Raw genomic sequence first — 27,997 nt, 5'->3', positions numbered from 1 at the left:
CAGCGCCCGAATTCCCTTGGTGACTTGGGCGGCCAATAGGGATAACTTGTGCCACTTAAGCTATTAAGAGAGTTTAACAACCTGATATCTGCTCTCACCTCTGCTGCTGGAAAAGAGATTCCAATACGAACAAACTGACCGTGCCATTGAAGTTATTTATCATCAGCACGGTGCCCCTCTTGAGTGTCAAATCACCTTCTCCTGCCTCCAAAGTAGGTCATTCCAGGCCAGAAGCATTTTTTTCCCTCCCTCCGAAGCACTATATTGTGCTGCTGCTATTCTGCCTGTCCCGACTTATGTAATAAAGGAGGAGTCGGCAGTCAAGCGGGCGTGTGCGCTTGTCATGTTTTCATGGCTGGAGCGGATCACAATGCACGTGTGTTTGGGAAAGCCTTCCTTTCTGCCCCCAAGGAGGGTCGGGAGGTTGTTCTTCTGACATTTAGACTGTGCGTTGGTCGGAGTAGATTTCTGGATGCACTCACTGGCTGCCATTGACGGCTAGTGAAAGGGAGAAGTTGAATTTGCTATTACTAATATGGAATGCTGATAAGTCAAGCTGAAACAGGAGTGTCAAACTCCCCTTTGTTGCAGGCCACATTGTTGTTATTAGAGATGTCCCGACCCGATCACGTGATGGGAAATCGGGCTGATCGCGCCATTTTTAAGAGGATCAGAATCGAGTGAAAAGGATCGTGTTTTTTTGTTTTGTTTTTTTTTTTCTAAAATGGTAACAAAATAAAACATACAATGGCATTGCCAAAAGAAATAAAAATATATGGCGGAAAACACAGACAAGACTGAAAAAGCAGTTTCTGATCTGGCACCCCTCTTTAAAATAAACTGCTGTATTTTAAGCCCAAAGACCATTTGTGTTTAATAGAACAATATGTCTATATGCTGCCATAGCAGATTCATGGCGCACTAAGCCTCCGAACTATTTTTAAGTAGTCCGTTTCACCCTGGAAACCCCTGTTTACAGACGTAGCGCAACCGCATTTTGTTTCAACCTTGCCATACAAAAAAGGTAAGTAATGGTATTTATTATTCGAAATGTCATTTTTAGCTTAGAATCATTAATTGATGTCTAATATTTAGTTTTTTTTTAAAAACGACGTTAAAAAATTATTCACTCGCATATTTTAAACTTTTAAACAAATTACGTCACAATGAAAAATTTGGTGTCTGTAAAAAAGTCACGGATATCTACCTCATAACTATCGCTTAATTGTATTTTTTTTGTTTTTGTTACTGTCGCATTTCCCCCGATATGTTAGATGATAAATAATCGATCCAAACAAAAAAATTTTAAAAAACGTTAAGAAGGGTAACTATATGAAAAAGAAAATCTCAACCACTGGTTGTTGTCTGCGATTTCTGCATCGCGACCCTTGTTATATCACCATGTTTCAACCATAAAATTAAAAAAAAAAAAAAAAATCCGGCTGTGGCCATTCATAGCTGTGTCTTGGCACTCGGTGATACATGCTACATAGTTTTTGAATCGAAACATGATATGTACGCGATAATATCTCGTTAAAATCGTGGTGTCTTTAATTCTGCTCCCGTGTGCTCTCGCCTATAGTTAGGGTTTTGCTGGGTTTTTTTTTAATGCCCTCCTGTTCAAAATTTTTCTTCACCCTAGAAAATTGAGATTTTAAGCTTTCCAATGTATCACACGTACATATTGGGCAATTTTGAAATTTGGCCAAACTGGGGGTCTCGGAGCGGAACTTCAAGTCACCTGAGTGTTTTCCGCCATACAGTATATGTTTTATACTCCACAACACTCCTGGAAAAAGTGGAAGAGAAAGTTACTGTAAACAACCCCAATAGGAGAATGTTCTGGAAGCTACCGCGGGAACTTAATGTGTAGCTGCTGAAGTGGTAATATCTGTAGTGTGGAAATATTTAACCATCGAACGGGGAGATGACTTGCAATGTGTGCAAAGTAGGCATTTCGTGTAGTGGAAAGGATACAAATTTGTTTGGATCAATGTGTATATAGGGCAGAAAAAACTTTTTTTCGGTATCGGCTCGGCAGATTTTCAAAATCGGGTGACTCTGATTCTGGTGCAAAAATAAGCAATCGGGACATCCCTAGTTGTTATGGTTTAATTCAGAGGGTTATTGTCTGCCAATTAATGAACTAATTGATTTAACGAACTAATGAATTAACAAATGATTGGACAATTTGCTAGTGAATGAATTGTTGAGACTTTGTTGACCGGAAATTTTTGGATCAATTTTATATATATTAGTGCTGCAACGATTAATCGATTAACTCGAGTATGCTATTAGAAAAAAAATATTCAAATTAAATTTTGTTGCTTCGAGTATTCGTTTAATTAAAGTGGCGTTGTATTGGTTTATTTTTAAACTGTTTGCATGTAGTTTTATTGATTTGGGTGGCAACAATGAATATGATATAACTCAATTCTCATGGCTGAAACCGGCTGCTCCTTGTTAAGACCACCATTAGCCAAGTTTTTGTTTAAGCTAGTGTTTTTTAATGCATTCATGGTTTAGTTTATAGGTATATCTAACCTTTTTTGTCGGAATATGTGTCCTGACCATTTGTTAAGAGCATTAAAAAAAAAAAAAAACTTTTGCATTTTATAGCATTTAAGCTAGCGGACTTTTTCTCTGTAAGTTAGCCAACTGTTCTTTTGTTGTACATACGAGGGGCATTCAAAAAGAAATGCACTCAAGTGCATTGCTCGTACAGGATTTTACCAATCTTGTTTATATTTGGCACAAACATGATAGCACACACCTTTTTGCGATTGTTATATGGGTTTTTCTTATTTTCAGATTTTTAAAGCTTAAAGTAACTCATCAGCATAAGTTTTGCTGTCAGGATTGACAGAGGTGGATGGGCGACCACTACGGAGCTTATTGGCTATGCTGGCTTTACCCACCTCTTCATGGTCTTCAGTACTGTTTTTAAATCGCTGTACCCATCTTTTTATAGTACTATAGACATTTGTAGGCATTTTCCAGCCGGTTGTGAATCCTCAGAGGGGTTACTCCATCTGCAACAAGGTATTCGATTACAGCTCTTTGTTTCTGACGAGCTTCTAGAGGCGCTGCCATTTTGAAAGCTAGTTTAAACTTTAAAAATCTGAAAATAAGAAAAACACATATAACAATCGCAAAAAGGTTTGTCCTATCATGTTTGTGCCAAATATAAACAAGATTGGTAAAATCCTGTACGAGCAATGCACTTGAGTGCATTACTTTTTGAATGCCCCTTGTAGATCCTCATTTTAAATTTTTTTTAAAATGGTGTTTTAGGCTCAGCTCGGGTATTTGAATTGTTCATTTTCCTTATCCGATTACTCGATTATTCGAACTAACTAGTCCACCGATTAATTGACTAGTAAAATATTCGATAGCTGCAGCCCTAATATATATGTATATAATATATAGGCTACCGTTCGAAAGTTTGGGATCGACGCGACTCCTAACTTTTGAACAGTGGTGTATCATTTTGGATTTTTCATTATGTACACTGGCAAAGTTTGGGGTCACTTAGACCCTAAACTTTTAAACAGTGTAGTGTATGTATATTTTCTTAAAAGGATAAAAACAGAAAATATTGTGTTTATTTATTTATTTTTGTTTGTTTTTTTGTATAAAAGGGGGAAAGCAATAAATCAACCTTTTTCATTTATTCGGATTTTTAAGTTAAAAAAAATTAAATATTCTGTTTTAAATTTAAAAAACAAACAAAAAAGGTAAATAAGTCGTTTTTGTCTTTCATTGAGGAGTAAAGAATTTTATAATGGTGAGAAACAGTCAAAGCAGGTAGTTTACTTTTGTGGTTTACACAAAATGTTGTGCTGGGCTATATCTGGCCCCCGGGCCGCAGGGTTGACCCCTGTGCACTAAACTTTTTTTTTTTTAAATAAACAGAGGCTGATATGCTTTGAGGATGAGCGGCGTGGGAGAAAACTCGTCCGACCCTGCCAGGGCAGAGTCGCGGAAACGTAAAGAATGTTCTGCTGAACTTCTTGGGCCCAGGTAAGGCTGACCATGCTTTCTATGCAGCGTGGCATCTTTAAGAAACATTTTCGGGACACGCACGATTGAAATTTTCCCATTCTCCGCAGTCCGAAGCGGAGCAACGAGAAACGCAACCGCGAGCACGAGAACAAGTACATCGAGGAGCTCGCCGAGCTGATCTTCGCCAACTTCAACGACATCGACAACTTCAATGTTAAGCCCGACAAATGTGCCATCCTAAAGGAGACTGTGAAGCAAATCAGGCAAATCAAGGAGCAAGGTTTGCAAACACCTGTTCTGTACTGAAAGCCACCATTTTGAGGGATGAAATTCATGAAAGGGAACCTGGTAGTGTAGTGTTTGTACTTGAAAATAGGCGTCCAGTCGAAGACCAGAACTCACCAAGACAGAGACTTAATACTGGATTTCTTTTATGTTGTCAAGGTTGCAGTTGTTTACAAGCATGGCGGAATGTGAGTTACACAAAAATTGTTTTTTTTTTTTTTTTAAACTGCGTTTTCCCTCAAAATCACATAAAAGAATTACTTGTCTTGGCATAAAATCCTGAATCGGCCTTAGTAAAGACGTTTGGGAGTTCAGACTGGGACAAGAATAAGACCCACAAAATGTTGTCTCAAAGCCAGTGTGGAGTCAAAGACCAGTCTTGGCAACCTTAGTAGGAAAAATAGCAGATCAGTCCTAGTCTTGACAGAAAATCCTGAGTTCAGGCAGTCCAAGCACAAGACAAGACCCTCAAAATTCGGTCTCGAGACCAATTTCTTTACTAAGACTGTTCTTAGTAAGTTACAACACTTGTGGAAGTTTAGCAGATTGTCGAGGTCTTCAAAGTCAGCTTTGTTGTCAATTTGTGATTTTCTTCATATGCACAAGTCATACAAGGAAAAAGAAATTGTGTTTCTATCGTTTTCAAGAACACAGACATGGAGACAGACAGAAAATCCAGAGTTCTGTCAGTCCATAATCAAGACAAGACTTTTTGGGAGTCGACAACTAGGACTCTCAAAATGTGGTCTTGAGACAGTCTCCCGAATAAGATCAGTCCAGAGGGTTAACTAGTCGAAGAAGAGCAGATCAGTGCTGTTTTTGACAGAAAAGCATGAGTAATCAGTCCAAGATCTAGACAACACCAAGACATATGGTAGTTGAGACGATACCGTGCCCTTCAAAATGTGTTCTTTAGACCGATCTTGGTCTCGAAAGTAGTCCTGAGAGCACAGCCCGTTTCCTGACACCCTTTTTCCTAATGGAAATGGCATTATCCATTTAAAAAAGTTAAAAGATGTATTTTTGGGGAGTGAATCCAAAAGAAAAATAACCTCAAAGTCCATAAAAATGGACCAGTATCTCCAAACGACATGGAATTAGGAGGATACTACACGTTATATATGAGTCTGGAGGACTCATACATGTGTATGAACAGGAAGTTGGCCATTACAGTTTAAAGCAGCCTCATGTAACGTGCAAAATCCAGAGGACCCTTGTTGGCGTTCCCTTAACCGTTCCTAGCCAAAACATCAGGCGCATCAATCAGCGGTGCTGAATTATTGCCCAGATGCTCATTGCAGCTCATTTTGATTTTTTCATTTGAAGCATTTTAAAGAGTTCTGTTATTCCAACATTTGTATTTAATCAGCCATAAAATTGCCTTTCCTATTAAATAATCAAACCTAATTGAAAGCAATGTAGAGCTTAATTTAGTTTGAACTGGGAGGGGTGTAACTGAATGAACATGTTTTAGTTCCATTGACGTTTGGCTTAGCAATCCATTTGGACTCTTCACAGAGGATCAAGAAGATACACCATCAGTGACAGGCAGTAAATTGAACTTGCGGGAAGGCTAAGTTAGTTTTACTTAGCTAGCTTGCGCAACGCTGCACAGACCCTCACATTCATCTCTCGTGCCTTAATGATGTTTGCATCAGCGGGACCTCTCCAGCTCAAGCGGGGGGCCGTACGGCGGCACAGCTGCACCCCCCGGGCCAGGCTACATGGAGCCATCGCTCAATGTCAGCACCACCCCCTCACAAGAAGAAGCGCGCCTCAGACGCAGTGAGGAACCGGCGAAAAAGTCTTCCCTCTCGGGAGGGATAAACATAATGGGTAAACAAGCCAGCGAGTGTACGCCGGCGCGGTCGTATCTCGGCCAGTGAAGGCGGCGAGTGTTGGAATCGACAAGCGACGGTAGTGTGAAGAAAGCTGTAAAAAGGCTGCACTCCTTGGGGCCTCGGAAAAAGATAGCTTATTGTTGTTTAAGACGGAAAAAAAACATGGCGATGGGGAACAACAACACTTTTGATTATGTCACTAGTAACAAAGAAATGGGAGATTATCAGTGTTCAAGCTGAAAATTTTTGATGGTAGGATAAGTCAACGTCTAGTAACCAAGCGAAACATTTTTTTTTCCTAACAATTATAATTGTCGAATTTCAAATAATAAACATTTATAGCACTTCATAATTTTTGGACTTTATTCTATTCACAGCTTCTTGCAACATACAACAGGATGTAAAATTGAGTGATTTTACATGTTTTACAACTTCTTTATTTACATGCTACGATTTGTTTGTTTACGACTATGAATTTTTTTTTGGATCTATTTTTTTAATTGTGCGACTTTATTCACACCAAATGTTTGACTTTGCTGACACCATTTTATTGTTTACTAGAGTTGTCCGATAATAACTTTTTAACCAATATGCCGATATTGTCCAACTACAAAAATCCGATACCAATATCAAACCGGTATACAGTGGTACTGCTTCATACGAAGTTAATTCGTTCCAAGACCTTGTTTGTAAGTCGAAATGATCGTATGTCGAGCAGGATTTTCCCATAAGAATACATTATAATTCCATTAATTCGTTCCATAGCCCGAAAACCTACGCTGATTTCTTAATAAATACTTCTGGTACGATTGCAATTAGCAATTACACAGAGCAAAACAAATAAATTATAAATAAAAATCATAATAATGAATATAATGTAACGAATCAGGTTCTAATGTGGCGGATATGTTTTGCGAGGAGTATCTGAAGGCACCGCGATAGAGGTTTTACTTTCACTTTTCATGTTCTGTTGGCGTCAGCTGCGGCGTGTTGTGTTGCGCAAGTTCTGAAATAATGATTCAAAACATGACGAAGCTGGCGATTTCTTTGGCAATGTGACAATAATGATAATTGTTACCTTAACGCAGCACTTCTCAAATAGTGGGCCGCAGAGCCATGCCGTATGAGAACAAAGTGTACTTGCACACCCACCCAGTAGGTGGCAGTGGAGTTCTTATTTTCACAGTGTGCGCAGTATTTTTGAACAGAATAAGAGCACACAGAAAAGAATACAGTAGGATACGAGGAAAGACCAGTCTGTTTACTGTGCGTACAAATGTTTGCAGCCAACAGCTGCAAAGCGGAAAGTCACTTAAAGACATTGGATCCCGATCACATTGATAACCTGCTTGACTGTTTTTCAGCAAAAACGTGCCGAGTATTGCCAGCAGTCGTCCCTCTTTGTCAATGTTACAGCAGTAAACCAGCCTTCACCGTTGGCATGCTCAGTGCAAAATAACCGCACACCATAGCAAAGGAGCTGATACTGCCTGCAGCAATAATAAAAACTGTCCCTCTGTCCAATGACACTGCCATTTAATTTTAATTCATTATTATTGATTTGACTAAGTTTTATTTTTCAGTTATCAAATGGTCAAAAAAGGAAACTCTTAGAATGTATTTTTACAGTTTGGATGTGACTTTTTTTATTCAGGCAAATTGATGCGCCTTAACTCTTTTCTGTTACAGACAAAACAATGTTAATAAAGTTCTACTTTATTCTAAGTTGATTTATATCACTTTTTTCCCTTTAATATAAATTACAATGTTTTGCTGAGGTGTAATGATAATAATTTTAGAGACAAATGGTACTATTTACAGTGGCGGCAGAGAGTTAGGGGGGGCGAAACGTTTACGAAAGAAAATAATTGAGAAGCACTGCCTTGACTTATAAAGACTGGCGAACGGAGGTCATAGGAGGACCGTCGAGATCTTAGACATTCTACGGCCATATTATTGAGCCAGTTTACGGACACTCACAACACGCTCATATTTTTCTATGATTTCCATCTTCATTTCAATGGCAAGTGTCACTTTTTTTTTCTCCACCTGCACTAACATTCTTGTACCCCATGTTGATTTCTCTCACAAGAAAAATCCGCTGTGCGTCCATCATGCGGGAAAACAAAGAAACTGCGGCGCTGTCATAAATAGTCTTTATTTCGAACATGTCGTCGGCTGTAGAAACAAATGATGAGTCACATTTTACGTGGGATGTCGAAAAGATCGTGTGTCGAAGCGATCGTATTTCGAGGTACCACTGTACACAGTTGTGGATATTATTACAATACATTGTACTGTGATGGTGCACTGGATGCTGTAGTAATGATAAATGTAACAACTTCAAGGTATTCCGAATAAATATTCTGTGAAAAATCAGAGAACAAGTTCAACTGAATTATGAAAAAAGTGCCTATATTGCACCACTGTATTCATTGTTGAAATCAATTGACCGATATTTTCGGCTACCCGACAATATAGGACAACTCTTTTTACGTTACTTGATGTCGCATTACTTTGTCTTACTACTTTGCATTGCTTTACTGTTTACATCAACCCTAAAAAACCCGAACAAACATATAAAATGACAATTTACCTCATACAGAATTTAATCCCTCAAAAATTTGTAAGCGTTGTTCCCCATGTGTTTACAGAAAAAGCGGCCGCCGCCAATGAAGAGGAGGTACAAAAGGCCGATGTGTCGTCCACGGGCCAAAGCGTGATTGACAAAGATGCCTTGGGACCCATGATGCTCGAGGTAGGTAGCTACAATGTACACTATACTCTGTATTTTGCGTATTTTCAAAGGATACATTGGTGCAGGAAAATTTATCAGTATGGTGGCTGTTTAGTGTAAAAATAAACTGCATGTGTAACATCGAACATAATGGACAAAGCCTCACTGTAAACCGACTATAATTGAATTCCTTATTACTGTACATTCAAAGGTTTTCCTCCAAGGTGCATTAAATATATTCAGAGTGCCCCCAGATTGACTTTAAATCAACCGGCGGTGGCGTTGCAATGAGCCCCCCATTGTCCAACAGAGTAGCACTGAAGTGCGTAGGTATTAACAGCAAAGAAAGCAACAAGCCCGCTCCGGTGAATCACTCCATTGCACCAAGCTCTCTCTTCGTTTCACTTTTCTCTCACGTCGGCCTTTAGATATGTCCCGTTGCAGGTTATTTATAGCTCTCTTGGTCCGGCGTCACCGAATCGACACACTGACTCGTGGTGGCTAAATATAGATTGTGTTCATTTAGAAGGATGCGATGGAAGAAGGGTATGGGTGAGAAATACATGCATGCCTGCTGTGGTGCCTGACATACAATATACTAGTCCTTCTAAAAAAAAATTTGCATATTGTGATAAAGTTCATTATTTTCTGTAATGTACTGATCAACATTACACTTTCATATAGTTTAGATTCATTACACACAACTGAAGTAGTTGAAGCCTTTTATTGTTTTAATATTGATGATTTTGGCAAAAAAAAAAAAAAAATCAAGAAAAACCAAAAAATTAGCATATCATGAAAAGGTACTCTAAATAAGCTACTAACCTAATCATCTGAATCAACGAATTAACTCAAAACCCCTGCGAAAGATTCCTGAGGCTTTTAAAAACTCCCAGCCTGGTTCATTACTCAAAACCGCAATCATGGGCAAGACTGCCGACCTGACTGCTGTCCAGAAGGCGATCATTGACACCCTCAAGCAAAAGGCTAAGACACAGAAAGAAATTTCTGAGCGAATAGGCTGTGTAGGCTGTTCCCAGAGTGCTGTATGAAGGCACCTCAGTGGGAAGTCTGTGGGAAGGAAAAAGTGGCAGGAAACGCTGCACAATCAGAAGAGGACCGCACACTAGAAAGATTGTGGAGAAGGACCGATTCCAGACCTTGGGGGACCTGCAGAAACAGTGGACTGAGTCTGGAGTAGAAACATCCAGAGCCACTGTGCACAGGCGTGTGCTGGAAATGGCAGAAGCGCCTGGCCTGGGCTACAGAGAAACGGCACTGGACTGTTGCTCAGCGGTCCAAAGTACTTTTTTCAGATGAAAGCAAATTTTGCATGTCATTCGGAAATCAAGGTGCCAGAGTTTGGAGGAAGACTGGGGAGAAGGAAATGCCAAAAAGTCCAGTGCCAAGTACCCACAGTCAGTGATGGTCTGGGGTGCCATGTCAGCTGCTGGTGTTGGTCTGCTGTGTTATATCAAGGGAGGAGTCAATGCAGCTAGCTATCAGGAGATTTTGGAGCACTTCATGCACTACACTGCATACTGCATACACTGACCATGGCATTACTGTGCTCAATTGGCCTGCCAACTCTCCTGACCTGAACCCCATAGAGAATCTGTGGGATATTGTGAAGAGGAAGTTGAGAGACACCAGACCCAACACTGTGGATGAGCTTAAGGCCGCTATCGAAGCATCCTAGGCCTCCATAACAGCTCAGGAGTGCCACAGGCTGATTGCCTCCATGCCACACCGCACTGAAGCAGTCATTTCTGCAAAAGGATCCCCGACCAAGTATTGAGTGCGTAGCTGATATAATGAATTGAAGGTTTCCTTTTTTTTGTATTAAAAAACACCTTTTTTGTATTGGTCGGATAAAATATGCTAATTTTTTGAGATAGGGATTTTTGTTTTTTCTTGACTTTTTTGCCAAAATCATCAATATTAAAACAATAAAAGGCTTGAACTACTTCAGTTGTGTGTAATGAATCTAATATATATGAAAGTCTAATGTTTATGAGTACATTACAGAAAATAATGAACTTTATCACAATATGCAAATTTTTGGAGAAGGACTAGTATATTGCACTATGAATAAAATGGTAATATTACCAGGAAAAAAGTTGTAGAATGAGGGAAAATAATATGACAGAAAGCATTAGCATAGGGAAACACATAGACTTCACTATTAGTTGACGGGAGACCGGGCACGGGGCTGCTCCGTAGGGGGCCTATTTTAAAAAACTTAAAATTCAAATATGTTCAAAACCAAAGCCGCTAGCGAACTAAAGCCAAAACAGTCACCTCCCTTCGGCATATATGAGTGTCCATGAGCAGCGTCATCAAAAAATTTAAAGTTGTTCCCTAATAAAATCTCGATTAATTATTTGTTATATAAGTAGGTATAACAAAACTTAAAATGGCTATAAAATTCTCAGATTTTACGCTAGATGCACAAACATCACCAGATGTAGAGATAATCACCTATATTTTCAGGATCAAAAGCTAAATCTAAATTTAAGAAGTTTTCGTCCGAAATGGCAACTAAATATTTTTTGGGTGCAATTTTGACATAAAATTTCAACAGCTAATAAATCACTGAATACAAAAGCATGCAGAATCATCTTAATTTTACTCAACAACTGCAAATTTTGCAATTTTCTATATACAAATACAACTTCATTAGGTTGAATTCAAATGTCACTATTGCCTCAGCACGTCTTGCCGGCTATCTGGCCCTCGTCATTTTTAGATTGAATGTTACATAAAATAAAACTCGTATAAGCCGATTTTTTTTTTTTTTATATGGACCCAGAAATATCAAAATAACTAGTCTTTTGCCAAAAAACAGGCAGTTGCGATTATTTGAATGTAAAGTTTGCTATTCTGTATGGATACAAAATCCAACATGGCGGCCATCACAAAACAGAGCTTTCTAAGTTGAAAATTCTTGTAAGTAAATACGTAAATCATGGAATTTCTATAGATATGAACGTAAAACAGTCTAGATAAGGGGTCAGCAACCTGCGGCTCCGGAGCCACATACGGCTCTTTTAGCCCTCTGATGCGGCTCAGTTTTATATTAAATAAATGAATATTTGATATTATCTTCCCTTTAGTAGGTAGATAAAGTTAAGCTCACTGTTTTCTGTGTTTGTTAACAGAACACTCACGCAGTTCATGCCATTCACAGGCAAAAAGACTTGTAAGTACGCCTTCCAAGTGGCAACCGTGACTTTACATAGTTGGTGAATTAATAACCTGCGAGAGTGTTCTGTGAATAAAAATGTGTAAAGAGTGAGCACTTATTCTGCTTACTAAAAGGAGGCAAATCCGCTTTGTTAAGTGAAATATGGACCAAAGAGAATATATAAATATATAAACGTATTAGAGGTGGAAATTCTTAGTACCTCATGATATGGTACGATTTGAGATACAAGGCTCACGATAACGATACGATGATTATCGATACTTTGGTCAGAAAATCATTCTACAAAACTACTATTAAACAGAAAAACAAGCTATTTTCATTCTTCTACTGTGAATTGGAAAGAGTTTATCACTAGTAGATGTCCAATCCATTCGAGCTGGTAGGGTGGCAGCGAACGAACATTTGTTCATTCACTACCACCCTCCCAATTGAAACAAATTGGACCTCTATGGTGGTCATTGGCAACCAATGAGTTTAGTTTGGGCGCATTTCAGGCCATTAGCTGTTCATTTTTGGTGACTTCATTTCGATTTTGGGGCATTTGTGGGTCACTTGCTCTTGATTTTGGGGCATTTATGGCTCACTTTCGGTTTATTTTGGGTTACAGAACAGGATGTGACGCAAGAATCTCCCCAAATGAATAGGCAATGACTAAAACTCAACAGAAAGTGACCTGTAAATGCCCTAAAATGAACAAAAAGTGACCTGTAAGCGCCCCAATGATACATCGATTCTGGGCAGGAGCATATCGATAACCGTTTGAGGTACAAAGTATCACGATATATCACCATTTCGATATTTTGTCACACTCCTAACACGTATATATACTATATGTATATACAATCAAGCTGACGCAATCATTTCAAGTGTAAATATTTGCGTGCGGCTTCCAGTGTTATCTTTTCTGTAGAATGGTTGAAATGGCTCTTTGAGTGTTACAGGTTGCCGACCCTTGGTCTAGATTCTTGGTTAAAAGCAAAACACCAGGCAGTTATCATTCATTTTATGTAAATATTGCAAGCTAAAGTTAAGCAATTTTTTTCCATTCATTTAATTTGTTTCACAACGTTTCAAAGTGCATGAATGGTGCTATTTTATATGATAATTGCCTTGAACCCTCGACCAAATCACTCTTGAGACACTCCTGCCTGCTTGTATGCACTAAAACGTTCGTCCCGTTTCTACCTAAATCCGGCATTAGTACGCAGCGTGTGTTTGAGTTTATCACAGTGAAACCTGTCGAGACGGTCGGTCTGCCTGCCTGCCCCCCCCCCCCCACCCCACCCCCCCAGTGGAAGCCGTGGCGTAATGTCTGTAGGAGCTGTCTTGTCAACTGATAATGAAGTCTATGGGAAACACATCAACAATGTTCCTACTGTTCTAACGGCTTTAACTCATTGACTGCGCTAGACGTCCAGTTCGCTTTCACTGGCGCACCATCAATGGCACTGAAAAATGAGCACCAGAATGGGATATCTACCGATGCCAATGGCAGCCAATGAGTTTATGTTCTTTCACAAATTAAGTACTGTAACTTTATGAAACACTGAACTATGGCTGCAGCTATTGAATATTTTAGTAGTCGATTAATCGATGGACTAGTTAGTTCAAATAATCGAGTAATCGGATAAGGAACATGAAAAATGAAGATACCTGAGCTGAGCCTCAAACGGTATACATTTTTTTTAAATAGCTTAAATGCTATAACATGCTAAAGTTTTTTTTCACAATGCTTTTAACAAATGTTCAGACAGATATTCCCTAAAAAAAACGGCTAAATATACCTATAAACTAAATTATGAATGCATTAAAAAACATAAACTCAAACAAAAACGTAGCTTACATTGGTTTTAACAGGAAGAAGTTTGATTCAGCCATGTGAAAAGAGGCAGACCAGAAGGCAGTGAATCCACCCTAGTCAATAAAATGAAATGCAAACACTTTCAAAATAAACCATTACCACGCCACTTTAATTAAACGAATACTCGAAGCAGCAAAATTTAATTCTAATATTTTTTTCTAATCGAATACTCGAGTTATCGATTAATCGTTGCAGCACTTCACTGAACCTAACAACTGTTAGGTCTCCCCTAGCATGTGGCCTCTTGTGTACAACAGTCCTCCCAGTCCAAATGTATTGGACATCTAGCGCCGTCAATAGCACTGAAAGATTAGCATGAGAATTGGATTGTGGATTTTGGATTGGATTGGATTGTGAAATAAAAAACCTTTTGCCAATGAGTTTATTTCACAATGTAACTAACCTTAGAGACTTCATAATGAAATTGACGGGGCGCGGGGCTGATAAATAGGGGGCCTGCATTGGTGGCGAGGCCTTCAAAGCTGACCGAATGAAATCCCAGACAAAGAGCTTTTTTTTTTTTGGTTGAAAATTCTAAATAATAATAATAATAAATGCTTAAATCCCTGAATTCTTTATAGATATGGACGTAAAACAGTCTCGATTCTTGGTTGAAAGCAAAAGAAACCGTGTAGGTAGCTTGCCTGGCTCTGCCAGACTATTCTCCCTGTATTTTTCAAACACTGAGAGTATAGTCTGGGAACCAGCCCATTAACGGCCTCTCGAGCAGGTACAAAATCAATCAACAAATCAGATTCGTTTATTTGCGTGACGTGTTCTTAACGAGCAACGTCACTCTTGCGCGTCTAAAGTCGTCTCCACAACAACACAGATGGTGAACGGCAGAGCCGAGAATGTTCCAATCCACGGTAAAATCTGTTTTAAATTACCAAAACACATCGACACGAGTCATTGACAACAGTCTGTCTCGCGCTAGCCATGTTGAATAAACTCCGCTCTCTTCGTATGTTTACTTCCGCGCGCAAGTCCCTCGTCCTTCCCTTGTCATTTTACTAACGTCACATCTGCCCGTCGCTGATTGGTCCACTCCGCTGTCTGTTTGCTGTGGCTTGCTCCGCCCTGGAAATTGTAACGCGTGAATGGTGGCCAGACTCAATAGCTGGAACAGCGGTGAGTCTGGTGTACCAGGCTACTAGGTAGCATTTATTTTACGTAAATATGTCGAATGCGGCTCGTCTTTAAATTCACTGTGGCGCTGCCTTACCACAACAAAGAGCTTTTTCCGTTCAAATTCTTGTGAATAAATGCTTAAATCGCTGAATTCTTTATAGGTATGGATGTAAAACAGTCTCGAGTCTTGGTTAAAAGCAAAAAACGTGCAGGTCGCATTTATTTTACGTAAATATTGCGAACGATGATGCCAATGCCTTAGCGGCTAATTCCTCCATTTTTTTCACGTTTCAAAATGCATGCATGGTACGAAAAATATAATAATTACCTTGAATCCTAGAACAAATCACTCCTGAGACAATCCTTCCTCTTCATATGTGGTAAAGCTTTCGTACTTTTTGAACCGAAAACCACCGTTAGTTCGCTGCGTGCGTGTGTTTGTGAATAATTCCTCTTGATGTGGGCTGCTCCCTGCTTTGTTGGAGTTGCACAGTGCATGGCCGAGCTGACCCATCAATAATGATGATGTCTATGCTGTAACTTTGTGAAACATTGAAAATAACTTTTAGGTTTCCCTAGCCTGAGGCCTGTTGCGCACAAAAGTCCTCCTAGTCCAAATGACTTGGACGTCTTCTCTGTCAAAGGCACTGAAACATTTAATTCCCAGTTAAAATAGATTTGTTGAACTTTTTGCGCAATTCTTCTTTTTTCTCACGGGACTACAACTGTTACGAATTTTCATTAAAACTCGCAAGTATTCCTCTCGTAATTTTCTAACTCTTTTGAAACCAGAGCACCGTACATTAGCATATTGGCCCAGCGGCGTTGCGCAAGAGCTGTCTGGAAGGAGACTGGCTCCCTTTCTACGTGCCCTACTTGTCCGGCGCGTGGCCTTTCTTCACACGGAATGCACTTATCACGCTGCGATAGACGAATTTACCCGCGTATCTATATTCAGCGACACCCGTAGACATTTTTCTACATCAAAAACGTACGGACATCCGTGCAAAAACAATTAGTCTAATGGTGATTATCATCATCGCAGAGGTGGAATAGAAAACACCTTCCCAGATTAACAACCACCAGATTTTTTTTTTTCTCTCTCCAAAGGGCTGCGGGTGATTTGATGGCCTAATTGCCACCATCTTGTGCGTAATGGTTGACCTCAGGGCTTTATTCTTTCAATTAAGCGCTCCTGTATCTCCTCTTCTCCCTTCTCTTTTTCTCTCATGCTTTTAGCCCGGAAGAGTGACGAATGGGCAGATGGACGTGGGGCTATTGCGCAATTCAGTGGCCGTTTTGGTACAGCTTGTGCTTTGTCAATATGGCGGGTGATTACCGAACAAGCACAGATAACTGCTCGCAAAGTGTGGAAGAAAGGACAATCGATCTGACAGTTTAAGGAGGAATTAATTGGCAGGTTTTTAGATTGGAAAAAAAGTCATTCAAGTACCAGGGTTTATGCGGGTTATTAAAAATCATTAAAAGACATTAAATGGATTTTGTCAAAAGGTAAGGTAATACCCATTTATGGGCTGCTAGTACTGATTAGGGCTGCAATTAACGATTATTTTCATAATCGATTAACTGGATGATTAATTGGATAAATGTCATTTTCAAATTACCGTCACAATTTACCTTGAAGTTGTTTAGGCATGTTGTAAGTAGCAATGAATATTTCCCTAAAAAATATTTTATTACAGCTTTCTGACTTCTTTGTAGTTTACAAATATCGATAATCAAATTCGTTGGTAACTAATATATTAATCGATTAGTTGTTGCAGCCTTATGCAGAAGCTAGTTGAGACAGTAAGATGTCCGAAAATTGGCAAAAATGTGAATTGTTGTTTTCCAAAGTAAAAGCTGATTTTTGTTCATGTTCTACTTTGACTTAACAAAAATATAATGAAGAAATCTGATATTGATAACTGAGAAGTTATACGTATGTTATACTTACAAAAATTTAGAAAAGTTTAAGGAGAAGAAGGTCCTAAACGATTAATCGGTTTTCAAAATAGTTGTCGATTAATCGATTAATTGTTGCACCTATAGTAGGGATGTCCCGACTCCCGATCACATATTTTTGCACCCAAGTCCAAGTCACCTGATTGAGAGAATCTCCCGATAGAGTTCTGATTCGATCCGGGGGGAAAAGCATTTTTTAAATTTATTTTTTATTTAAACAAAAGTTCCAAACCTGTTACAGCGCTGTACTGTATATAGTACTTCCTCTTCCACTTTTTTTGAGAGTGTTGCCAAGGATAAACGTATATATTTTTGTTTTTTCTGGCAGTGCCATTGTGTTTCTGGATTATTTTGTTACATATTAGCCCTTAAAAAATCCGAACATATATATAGTGGAAAACACTCAGGTGACTTAAGTTCCGCTCTGAGAACCCAATTTGGCCAAATTTCAAAATTGTCCAATATGCATGTGTGACACATCATTGGAAAGCTTAAAATCTCAATTTTCTGGTCTGGGGGAAGAAAATTTTTGAACAGGAGGGCATTTAAAAAAAAAAAAAAAAAACTATCTGGAGGTGAGAGCACACGAGAGCAGAATTACAGACGCCATGACTTTAACGAGATATTATCGCGTACTGGCCTTGTTTCGATCCAAAAACTACATGTAGCGTATATCATCGAGTGTCAAGACACAGCTGTGAATGGCCACAACTGGATTTTGGGGGGATTTTATGGGTGAAACATGGTAATATAACAAGGGTCGCGATACAGAAATCGCAGACATCAAGGAGTGGTCGATATTTTCTTTTTAATATTTTTACCCTTTTAAATGGATTTTTTCAATTTTTTTGTTTGTTTGGATCGATTATTTGTCATCTAACATATCAGAGAAAATGTGACGGTAGCAAAAAAAAAATACAATTAAGCGATAGTTATGAGGTAGCTATCCGTGGCATTTTTACAGACGCCATTATTTCATTGTGACATAATTTGTTTAAAAGTTTAAAATATGTGAGTGAATAATTTTTTTCTGTCGTTTTTTTTTTTTTTTTTTTAAACAAAATATGAGACATCAATTAATGATTCTAAGTTAAAAACGACATTTTGAATAATAAATATTCCTTTGTTTTATGGCTGGGTTGAAACAAAAGCGGCTGCGCCGACATCTGTAAACGGGGGTTTTCAGGATAAAACAGACAAATTAAATATAGTTCGGGGGCTTCATGCGCCATGAATCTGCTATGGCAGCATGTAGACATATTGTTCTATCAAACACAACAGTTGTTTTGGCTTAATATACAGCAGTTTCTTTTAAAGAGGAGTGCAAGAGCAGAAACTGCTTTTTCAGTCTTGTCTGTGTTTTTTGCCATTTTTTTAATGAAAAAACTCGATCCCTTTTACCCGATTTCGATCCTCTGAAAAATGGCCCGACCGTCCCGATTTCCGATCACGTAATCGGAACGGGGACATCCTTAGCTGCTAGTGTTCCTCTCCTAGCTTTCCTTCATGCATGCATGGCCTTCCTGAGCCTTGTGTTCTCACTGAACCAGAGTTGCATCCAGCTGTTTGTTGCGTATTAGTTGCATTTGTATTTTCAACAATTAAAAATAGTCACGGCGGTAGAGTGGTTAGCATGTTTAAGAGGAGTTTAAGAGGACGCTCGCCATTAGCATTAGCCTAATGCTAACGCGAACTTGAATGCTATTCTAACGCTACGAGTTACATTTAGTGTGTGATCGTCACTCAGCACTGACCTTTAAAAGCCAAAGCAACATTGCATATTCTCTCTGGCCAAGATAAGAAAGCAAATCTTACCGTGTGTGCAAGCCTAGAGACTGGAGAGGATACACTGGTAAGTCGGGGCGCAGCACGTCACATGAGTGACACAACCATACACTGCTATGATGTAGGCTAACTACAATTAAAATGTAGCACATTGTGAACATGTGATGAAAACTATTGCGGATTTTTGTCTCGTTCTGGTATCGTCAGACGAAAATTGGTATTAGTCTCGTTAAGTTTTAGACTCCCAAAACACATTTTAAGCTCGTTACCGTCTCGTCATCATCATGAAAAAATGTTATTTGACAAAATATTTCCGTTGTAATCATTGACTAAACAACACTGAGTGCATCTTATGTTTTCTTTTTTTCAGTCTGGCGGCCTATAGATATCCGAAAATCTGTTGATATGTTACTTTAACAGTGACTAAATATGTGAATAAAATCATAACTTTCCCAGAAATCAGAATTACACTAATAAAGTTGGCTTTTTTTTTTTTTTTTTTTTTGTAAAAAAAGTCATCATTTTACATGAAAAACAAGTGCTTGTCGTGCATCTGCTCCTGTTTTGGTTTGCAACTAAAATTCAAACTGGTTCAGAGGTCATGTGCTTTTATCATAAGGGTGCTAACCTTTTTGTTTCCTCATCGGAAAAGAAATTGGAAAATATGGTTCTGGCAGCAAAACATTTGAATTTATCCAACGCAGGCCCTTGACGGCTTCTTCTTCGTGGTGAACATGGAAGGCAACATCGTCTTCGTGTCTGAGAACGTGACTCAGTACCTGCACTACAACCAGGAGGAGCTGATGAACACCAGCGTCTACAGCGTGCTCCACGTCGGAGACCACGCCGAGTTCATCAAGAACCTGCTGCCCAAATCCCTCGGTGAGACCGACACGCAGACACCTGTATACAATTAGAGAAACTGCATTTAACAGAGTGATGGTTTCACTTTAGAGCAGTATTGCATGCTTTAGGTGAGTTCCACTTTTCCTATTAGGTCGGCGCATATAATCTATACGGTCTTTTTTTTTTTTTTTCCTCTTCCGGATGTCGTGAGTCCCCCTAGCACTCTTCTATCAACCACCCTTGGTAGCTAATTAACTTCATTTTTCAGGTTCTCTCCCCTGTCAGCTTCTTCTCATTCTTCGTGTCTCATTTTGTGCCTGTTTTGCACGTCAAGGGTGTTACAGCATTTTTCTATTTTTAATTCGAATTTCTAATTCTCTGAAAAAATATGACTTCAAGTTGCGTACGTAAAACATCATACAACATATTACGAGAACAAAAACTGGTCAGAATTTCACAGCAATTAAAGCAACACGAGTTGAATGACACCTATTTTATGTCTTGAGGGGTTCTGTTTAAGCAAGTGGTGGTATGAGATTCTGACGGCATGATAATCTTAAGCCAAAATATCATGGTTACACTGTATGATGGTATTGCAATTACAGCTCTAAAATGTGTCACTTTGAGATATCTGGGTTAACAAGAACTTTTCCAATCGACAGGATTTTTTTCCCCAAAACATTGGCCAATTTAAATGTGAAATCATATTGGACATACTGCCTCCTCTGCATTCACCCTCCACAAACATGTTTGTTTTACATGTCAGTTGGCCCTCCTCTAAGTTGCGGCCGTCTTTTCTGTAGCCGAAGCATTCCCATACCAGCGATTTTGTTTTCTTCGATTGTGGGGGGGCGGGGGGGGGGGGGGGTTCAATATTCGCACCTCCTACAGCTATCGTGTAGCACAGTTGACTCACTGACACTGAGCAACAACCGAGAGAGATTTCTCCATGCATTTTTGGGACCTAAAAAATAGCTAACACCCTGAGGGGTGGTATGACGGAAAATTTTAGCATTTTTGAAAACTTATTGTTTTCATACCATGGTATACCTTGAAACCAGTAATCAGCACATGGCTAGTTCTGTATTGCTTTCACCAACACTAACTTTGAGGAGTGTGGCAGGAAAAAAAACTACACTAAATTAAATTACTGTTCCTTTTCCCTATTTGTTATAAAAAGAAACTTTTGCGCAAATCCTGCAAAGAGGGCAGCGCAACAAAACAGACAAAAAGTTTTGTCCGAGGAGGGGAAAAAAGGCGACCAGTAGGCCTGCCACGATATATTGTCTCATAAATTATTGCGGCTATGCGATATTATCTTTTTTTTTTTTTTTTTACCAATTCAACCACGAATCTAGGGACAATACTTCCTGGTAAATTACCCAATTAAATGTAATAAATTGTTATTCTTAAATAAAAACTATATATCAAAAAAATACATATAAAAAAAAAATACATGAGTCAACATACAAGTCATTTGAAAGCTAAGTGCACAATATGAAGTAGGTGAGAAACCCTGCGCAATTTTTGTTCTTTGCCAATTAAAGCCCATCAAAAGTGTTTATTTGATCCAAAAGGACTGTCATAAAGCGCGCCAAAAATCTTTATTTACATGTTGAACAAGACGTGCTTTTACTTTGAAATGTTCACCATATGTACGTCCGCTAAAGGGCTAACCGTAAGCTTTACACTCAGTTTTTGTTTTTGTTTTTGTTTTTTTTTAAAGTGCACTTGTCTTGAATTTTTGTCATGCATGTGGTGTCAGTAATAGATTTTTTCCTTTTCGCATCGTTTCCAACTGCTGTAAACCAGCGAGTTTTCATGTTTGAAGTATCACTTAACCGCAAGTTTGTGTTTTGGAGAAGACTGTCAATGTTTTATAGCAGGCTAAAGTGGTTAGTACATTGTCTTTTTTCCATTAGCCTCAATGTAGCAATGCTAACATTTTACAATGTTTAATACATGTGTCTATCTGTCCTTATTTTGTATGTCTGAACGTGAATTCTATGGTGTGTCTATGACCAATAAACGTCTGTGGAAGGAACTGATAAGAACTCCTATGCAATCAGCGCGCACGCACGTGGCGATAAATCGCAACCGAGAAAATTAGCGACCTCATTTTTATTTACCGTGCGATAAATGTACTTATTGCATATCGTGACAGGCTTAGCTACCAGGATAAAAAGATACTTAAGAATAAAACATTGGCCTGGCTTTCACTTGTCGGCGTGACAACTCCCCCCAACCGAACTCGTCAGCTCTGACGAGTCAGGTGGGGTGGGCGGTTAGCCACACTAAGCCACATGGTTTCGAACCGTCCTATGCTATTGTTTGGCCACAACTGGATTCATTAGCTTATTACTATTCATCATTCACATAGCCGCTGGAAACGGAAATGTCGTTTAATCCATCTACGGGTGACCAGGAGATCATGATTTCACTGTGCGGGTGTGCGCTGGTGCTCATGGGGAAACTCTGTCTTCCCTTAGGCAAAACACTACCGCCTTTGTCCACCGGTGTCTATAAAATCGACCGAATCTGAAAAGTTACCTAGTGTTGCTTTAACTAAAAATTATTACAAAATTTTTACGAGAACATAGACTTTTGAAGAAATAGTGTTGAGAGACAAAAAACTTGCAATTCAAATCATAATGTAGATTTCCACTAATAAAATCATGTTGGAAATGGGTGCGCTTACATAAAGGAACACATTTTTATATTACAAGACTAAATTTATCATTGAAGTGGGGGAAAAAAAGTCCTAATTTTAAGAGTATAATCACAGCTATTACGAGGAAAAAGTATTATTACTAGAGTGTGACGAGACCAATTTTCCCTTTTACCACTTGACTCCCACTTCTTTTCACCACTTAACCACCACTGGAGGTGATTTGCAATGTATGTCAGTCCAACCCCCCCACACGCTCAGCGCTTAGGATTGAGGTCTGACGAGCGCCCGGCCATCTGGGCAGGAGAGCGAGTGGCGAGGAGGAGAAGAAGAAGCGCCCAGGAAGAAGAAAAAAAAAGCATCAAGCGCGGGGCTGTGTCCCAGATAACTGAGAGATTATCATCAATGCAGCGAATGAGATCAGCAGATGGAGTGGGACGCGACTTTGCTAGAGTGAAAGGAGTTGCGCTCGTGCACGTTTTTTCCTAAGATGCATATGTCTGCTTTTACGAGTCCTGAATCCACGCAAACATCCCATTTTTCCAATCGATTTCTTAGTAAACGGCGTGCCGTGGTCCAGCGAAGGTCCGAGGCGCAACAGCCACACCTTTAACTGCCGGATGCTGGTGAACCCGCACGGCGAGAACCCGGAGCAGGCGCACGAGCACGAGCCGCAACAGCAGCAGAAGTACGAAACCATGCAGTGCTTCGCCGTCTCGGAGCCCAAGTCCATCAAAGAAGAAGGAGATGGTACGCGACGTTGTTAATACACTCAAAGGTCATCCGTTCCCTCGCCTGCTCCTCCTCGTGAAAGACGAGGGGCGGTGAGGAGCACGCCCCGCTCCCCGTCCTCATTAATAACTCGATTAATGATGCGGCCTGGGAATAACATGCATTCCATCATCCTCCCCCTTCCTTGGTGCTTTCAATATCCTTCTATGTATGTCCTCAGACTTCCAGTCGTGCCTGATCTGCGTGGCTCGCAGGGTCCCTATGAAGGAGAGGCCCATGCTGCCTACGCACGAGAGCTTCACCACACGCCAAGACCTCCAAGGTACCAAAAAACGATGTCAAAATTCTTCGTCCATTTTCAGTCCATGTTAGGGTCCCCGCAAGAAATTAAAATGTTGATCAAATATGTATAAAAGGCTTGAATTTGAACTGGTATGTCTGAAATTCCTGAAACTGGTTGTGCGATCAGTCCCTTCCCCTCAGATGCAGCATTATGGCCACACACAAATAATGTTTACAGGCCAGAAGCCTGTGAATTAGTGAACATAACTGACACAGTTTGTGGCTGGAGGGTCATGCATCTCCTGCAAAATGCATATACAGCATAGTTATTATGTTGATTTTTCTTTGGCAAGCCATCATATTTTTATCGATTTTTCAATACCGTATTGGCCCGAATATAAGACGGCCCTGATTATAAGACCACCCCCTCTTTTTCAAGACTCCAGTTTGAAAAAAGACTTTTTGAACACCAAATTAATTTTTGTACAGAAAATAATTACAGTACATCTGAAACAAATGATTATAACAACATTTTTGAGAGAAAAAGCATGTTATTTTGCCTCATTCAAATCTTAATATTTGACCTAGGGCTGTCAAACGATTAAAATTTTTAATCAAGTTAATTACAGCTTAAAAATTAATTAATCGCAATTCAAACCATCTATAAAATATGCCATATTTTTCTGTAAATTATTGTTGGAATGGAAAGATAAGACACAAGATGCATATATACATTCAACATACGGTACGATAAGTACTGTATTTGTTTATTATAACAATAAATCAACAAGATGGCATTAACATTATTAACATTCTGTCAAAGCGATCCATGGATAGAAAGACTTGTAGTTCTTAAAAGATAAATGTTAGTACAAGTTATAGAAATTTTATATTAAAACCCATCTTAATGTTTTCGTTTTGATAAAATTTGTAAAATTTTCAATCAAAAAATAAACTAGTAGCCCGCCATTGTTGATGTCTATAATAACACAATGCTCATGGGTGCTTAAGCCCATAAAATCTGTCGCACCCAAGCGCCAGCAGAGGGCGACAAAACTCCAAAAAACACAAGTAACAAGTTGGCATTGCACTGTGCTGTCATTTTAATCTGTTTCAGCGGGGCATGTGCGTTAATTGCGTCAAATATTTTAACGTGATTAATTTAAAAAATTAATTACCGCCCGCTAACGCGATAATTTTGACAGCCCTAATCTGAACATTTAAATATGTAAACTAGTGGTGTCCAAACTATTCCACATAGGGCCGCAGTGGGTGCTGGATTTCGTCCGTACAAAACAAGATGACATCTTTTCACCAATCTAGTGTCTCACAAGTGTAATCAGTTGATTGCAGTCAGGTGCTGCTTGTTTTAGCACAAGCTTCATTGGTTAAACTGTCTGTGCTCGATTGGTAGGAACAAAAACCAGGACCCACAGCGGCCCTTGTGGACAGGTTTGGACACCCATGATATAAACTAAAGTGCAATCACATTCGTAAATGAATGGTTTCTGTTTTTTTGAAATGTAAAGAAACCAATCTATTGTGATGAAACAACAAAATTGCAATAACTGCATTAACCAGCAAAGTGAAGTCTAACTGTAACTGTAGTCTTGAAACAAATCTGAATAAGGAAAAACATTGCAATAAAATAATGCAAACTGGTTAAACTTCAGAGTAGCTGAGATCTGTCATGACAGAACATCACTTCAATGATATCTGGCGCCATCTAGCGTCGTGAATGGGTATAATGTTTAGACCGCGAATATAAGACGACCCCCACTTTTTCAGTCTTATTTCAATGCAAAAAACACCATCTTATATTTCGGCCAATACGGTAATTTGAGGCCATTTCTTTCCATAGCATTCTCTTATTCAAAATATGACATCGTTCTTTCAATCGAAGGAGACTAGTTGGTTCCTGTAAATATAGTGAGTTCTGATGGTCCAGATGTAAACCATTTTTTTTACCTATTTCTGTAGAATTTGCATATCTAAAATACAAAGTCGTTCTCTCAATCAATGGGGACCAGCTTGTTCCAGTTGAGACGGCAACACCTGATTGTCAAAATGGAAAGCATTTGTTTTTTTAATTGTATCATATTTACACTGATTTTTGGTCAATTCTTTGACCAGTAGCTCACAAAAATCTAAATCCAAGATGTACCCTGCCATCAAGTTTGACAACTGTGCATGAAGCAGACCTACCAACCATTATTCCACAGTGCTGCCCTGTACAGTAACGAGCTAGTCCAATTACAGAAACGCCGGGTTCATCTGCGCAATCTTAACGAGATCCATTAGTCTGACAGATGGCATGGCCTGGTTTCTCGGTTGAATCGCATTAGAGCGTACCAGGTATACCTAATGTTGTGATTTGTGGGAGCAATGTGTAAAGCTTGCTGATACTTCAAAAATTAATAACAGTATGTCCCCCAAGCTTTTTTCAGCTTGTTTATTTAAACCCACACCATTCAACACCTGCTTTAACCTTCTCATCAAAGTCCTCTAATGCTAGCTTGAACATGGTTCCTGTCTTGAAGGCAAGATAACCTCTCTGGATACCAGCCTACTGCGGGCCTCCATGAAGCCGGGCTGGGAAGACCTGGTGCGCCGTTGCATCCAACGCTTTCACCTGCAGAACGACGGCGAAATGTCTTTTGCCAAACGGCACCAGCAAGAAGGTAATGATGTTTTGTTTTCAGTTGAGCACGTGCCGAATTGTTTACGCTGCGTTGATATTTAAAACTTTTTTGGGGTAGTGCTTCGCCACGGTCAGGCCTTTAGCCCCATCTACCGCTTCTCCCTTTCGGACGGAACCATTGTATCGGCCCACACCAAGAGCAAATTGGTGCGCTCTCATGCCACCAATGAACCTCAGCTTTACATGTCCCTGCACGTTCTTCAGAGGTACAAATAAAAGCGGCAACTTTTCCCGGCCCGGCTGCTTTGAGCTAACGTTTCTGCATGTTGTTGTTTGGCCTCCAGAGAGCAGACGGTGTGCGGCATGGGCCAGGACATGGGTCCCGGCGCCCAAGCCACGGGCATGGCTCCAAAGCCCATGAACTCCTCAACCCCCTCCATGACTCCGCCAACCCCGGGCAGCTTGCCAGGCGCAGGACCTCAGGGCCAAGACATTAGCAACAGCACGCCTTTCTCCCCTCCGGGCCCCGCTGGCCCCAGAGAGCCGGCGGCAATGGGGGGGCACATGCAGGGCTACCGCTACGGCTGCCCCCCGCCGCACAGTCACGCCGGAGGGATGCAGCCGCCGCAACAGGGCCAAAACTGGAGAATGAACAGTCCTTCCCGTGCCAGCCCCAGCCCAGTCGGCGGCCCCCATCCGCCTCAGCAGAACTGCATGCTCTCCCCCAGGCATCGCGGCAGCCCCGGGGGAGCGGGCAGCCCACGTGTCGGCCTCCACTCTCCCTCCCCGGTGGGGATGGGTGGCGGCTCCACGAGCGGCCACGGCAACAGCTACACCAGCAGTTCTCTTTCAGCCCTTCAGGCCCTAAGCGAGTGTCACGGAGTCGGTCACGGGCACACGCTGGGGTCTCCAGATCGGAGGATAGGTTCCCCTGCGAGCGCCCCGGCGGGATCCGGGCCTCATCTCTTGTCGAGACCGGGACCGGGTACCGTGGACTCTTTCGATGCGGGACAAGGCGGACACACGCCAGGTCAGACTGACGGTAACCTCACCGACCCCAAAGAAGAGCCCCAGGACGACGCTCACGCTCGTCTTCAGGACAAGGGGCATACTAAGCTTCTCCAGCTGCTGACCACCAAAACCGAGCCTTTGGAGACGCCCCTTTCCCCCAACGCTGGTGCGGAGAGCAAAGACGGACCCGGGGTTCGCGGCGGCCTTTCTGGCGTGACGACACACGCTACATCCCTTAAGGAGAAACACAAAATCCTTCACCAGCTGCTTCAAAACAGCACGTCTCCCGTGGACCTGGCTAAACTTACCGCGGAGGCCACCGGGAAGGAGCTGGGTCAAGAGCAAGGCCAGGGTGCTTCCGGCACAGACGGTACCCTAAAGCAGGAACCTCTGAGCCCCAAGAAAAAGGACACCACTCTACTACGTTCCCTATTGGGCAAGGACGACGGCGGGCTGAAGGACAAGACAGCCAAGCTGGAGCCCGGAGAGGTGAAGGTGGAAGGGGGCAAACATCCACTTGTCAAAACTGAGAAACCAGACGCTGGGTACGATCAAGCTGAACAGGTCAGTTTCTTTGGTGTTTTGTTCTACTCAATCTCTTACCTCATTGGCTGCCATTTAGAGTTGCTCTGAAAATGAACTATTTTTTACATTGACCATACAGTAGCTTTGTCAGATTACCACCTATAACACTGAAATTAAGGGGGGGGGGAAATCAACAACCTGTTCTAACGGCTTCAATGTTTCATAAATTAACTGGCTGCCATTGAAGGTGTTAAAACATATTTTTAGCAAGTCTGGTTGATGTAACTAGACTTCAACTACTCTCTTCTACTACTGTATGTTACTGTTAGTACTTCTCTGCAAATTGCCACAGCCTCTTATTTGGCAAGGTCCGCATACACTCAAGTCAAGGGAAAATGGAAAAAAAAAAAAATTCTAAAATACTCACACCACACCAGAAGATGATCAAACAGGATCATCTTTGTAGACTTTAAT

The 27,997-nt window shown here is 40.5% G+C and overlaps 1 protein-coding gene across 8 annotated transcripts in view; it reads left to right on the top strand.

Moving 5' to 3' along the window:
* The window catches only part of ncoa2 (nuclear receptor coactivator 2), a 74,564-nt gene that overhangs the window by 27,648 nt on the left and 18,919 nt on the right, over window positions 1-27,997 (top strand). For all 8 annotated transcript variants that reach the window (XM_057823728.1, XM_057823724.1, XM_057823731.1 and 5 more), the window contains 9 exons: window positions 3,916-4,023; window positions 4,113-4,285; window positions 8,786-8,889; window positions 19,523-19,700; window positions 22,891-23,082; window positions 23,285-23,386; window positions 25,887-26,027; window positions 26,106-26,253; window positions 26,332-27,562. In XM_057823728.1, coding sequence (XP_057679711.1) covers window positions 3,935-4,023; window positions 4,113-4,285; window positions 8,786-8,889; window positions 19,523-19,700; window positions 22,891-23,082; window positions 23,285-23,386; window positions 25,887-26,027; window positions 26,106-26,253; window positions 26,332-27,562 — 2,358 coding nt within the window. In that variant the 5' untranslated portion in view covers window positions 3,916-3,934. The remainder of the gene's footprint in view (window positions 1-3,915; window positions 4,024-4,112; window positions 4,286-8,785; window positions 8,890-19,522; window positions 19,701-22,890; window positions 23,083-23,284; window positions 23,387-25,886; window positions 26,028-26,105; window positions 26,254-26,331; window positions 27,563-27,997) is intronic.

Source organism: Corythoichthys intestinalis, chromosome 20 (genome assembly GCF_030265065.1).
Source record: "Corythoichthys intestinalis isolate RoL2023-P3 chromosome 20, ASM3026506v1, whole genome shotgun sequence".
Classification (NCBI taxonomy): Eukaryota; Metazoa; Chordata; class Actinopteri; order Syngnathiformes; family Syngnathidae; genus Corythoichthys; species Corythoichthys intestinalis.
The sequence above is the reverse complement of the archived record's forward strand: the minus strand, read 5'-3'. Positions and strand labels throughout refer to the sequence as shown.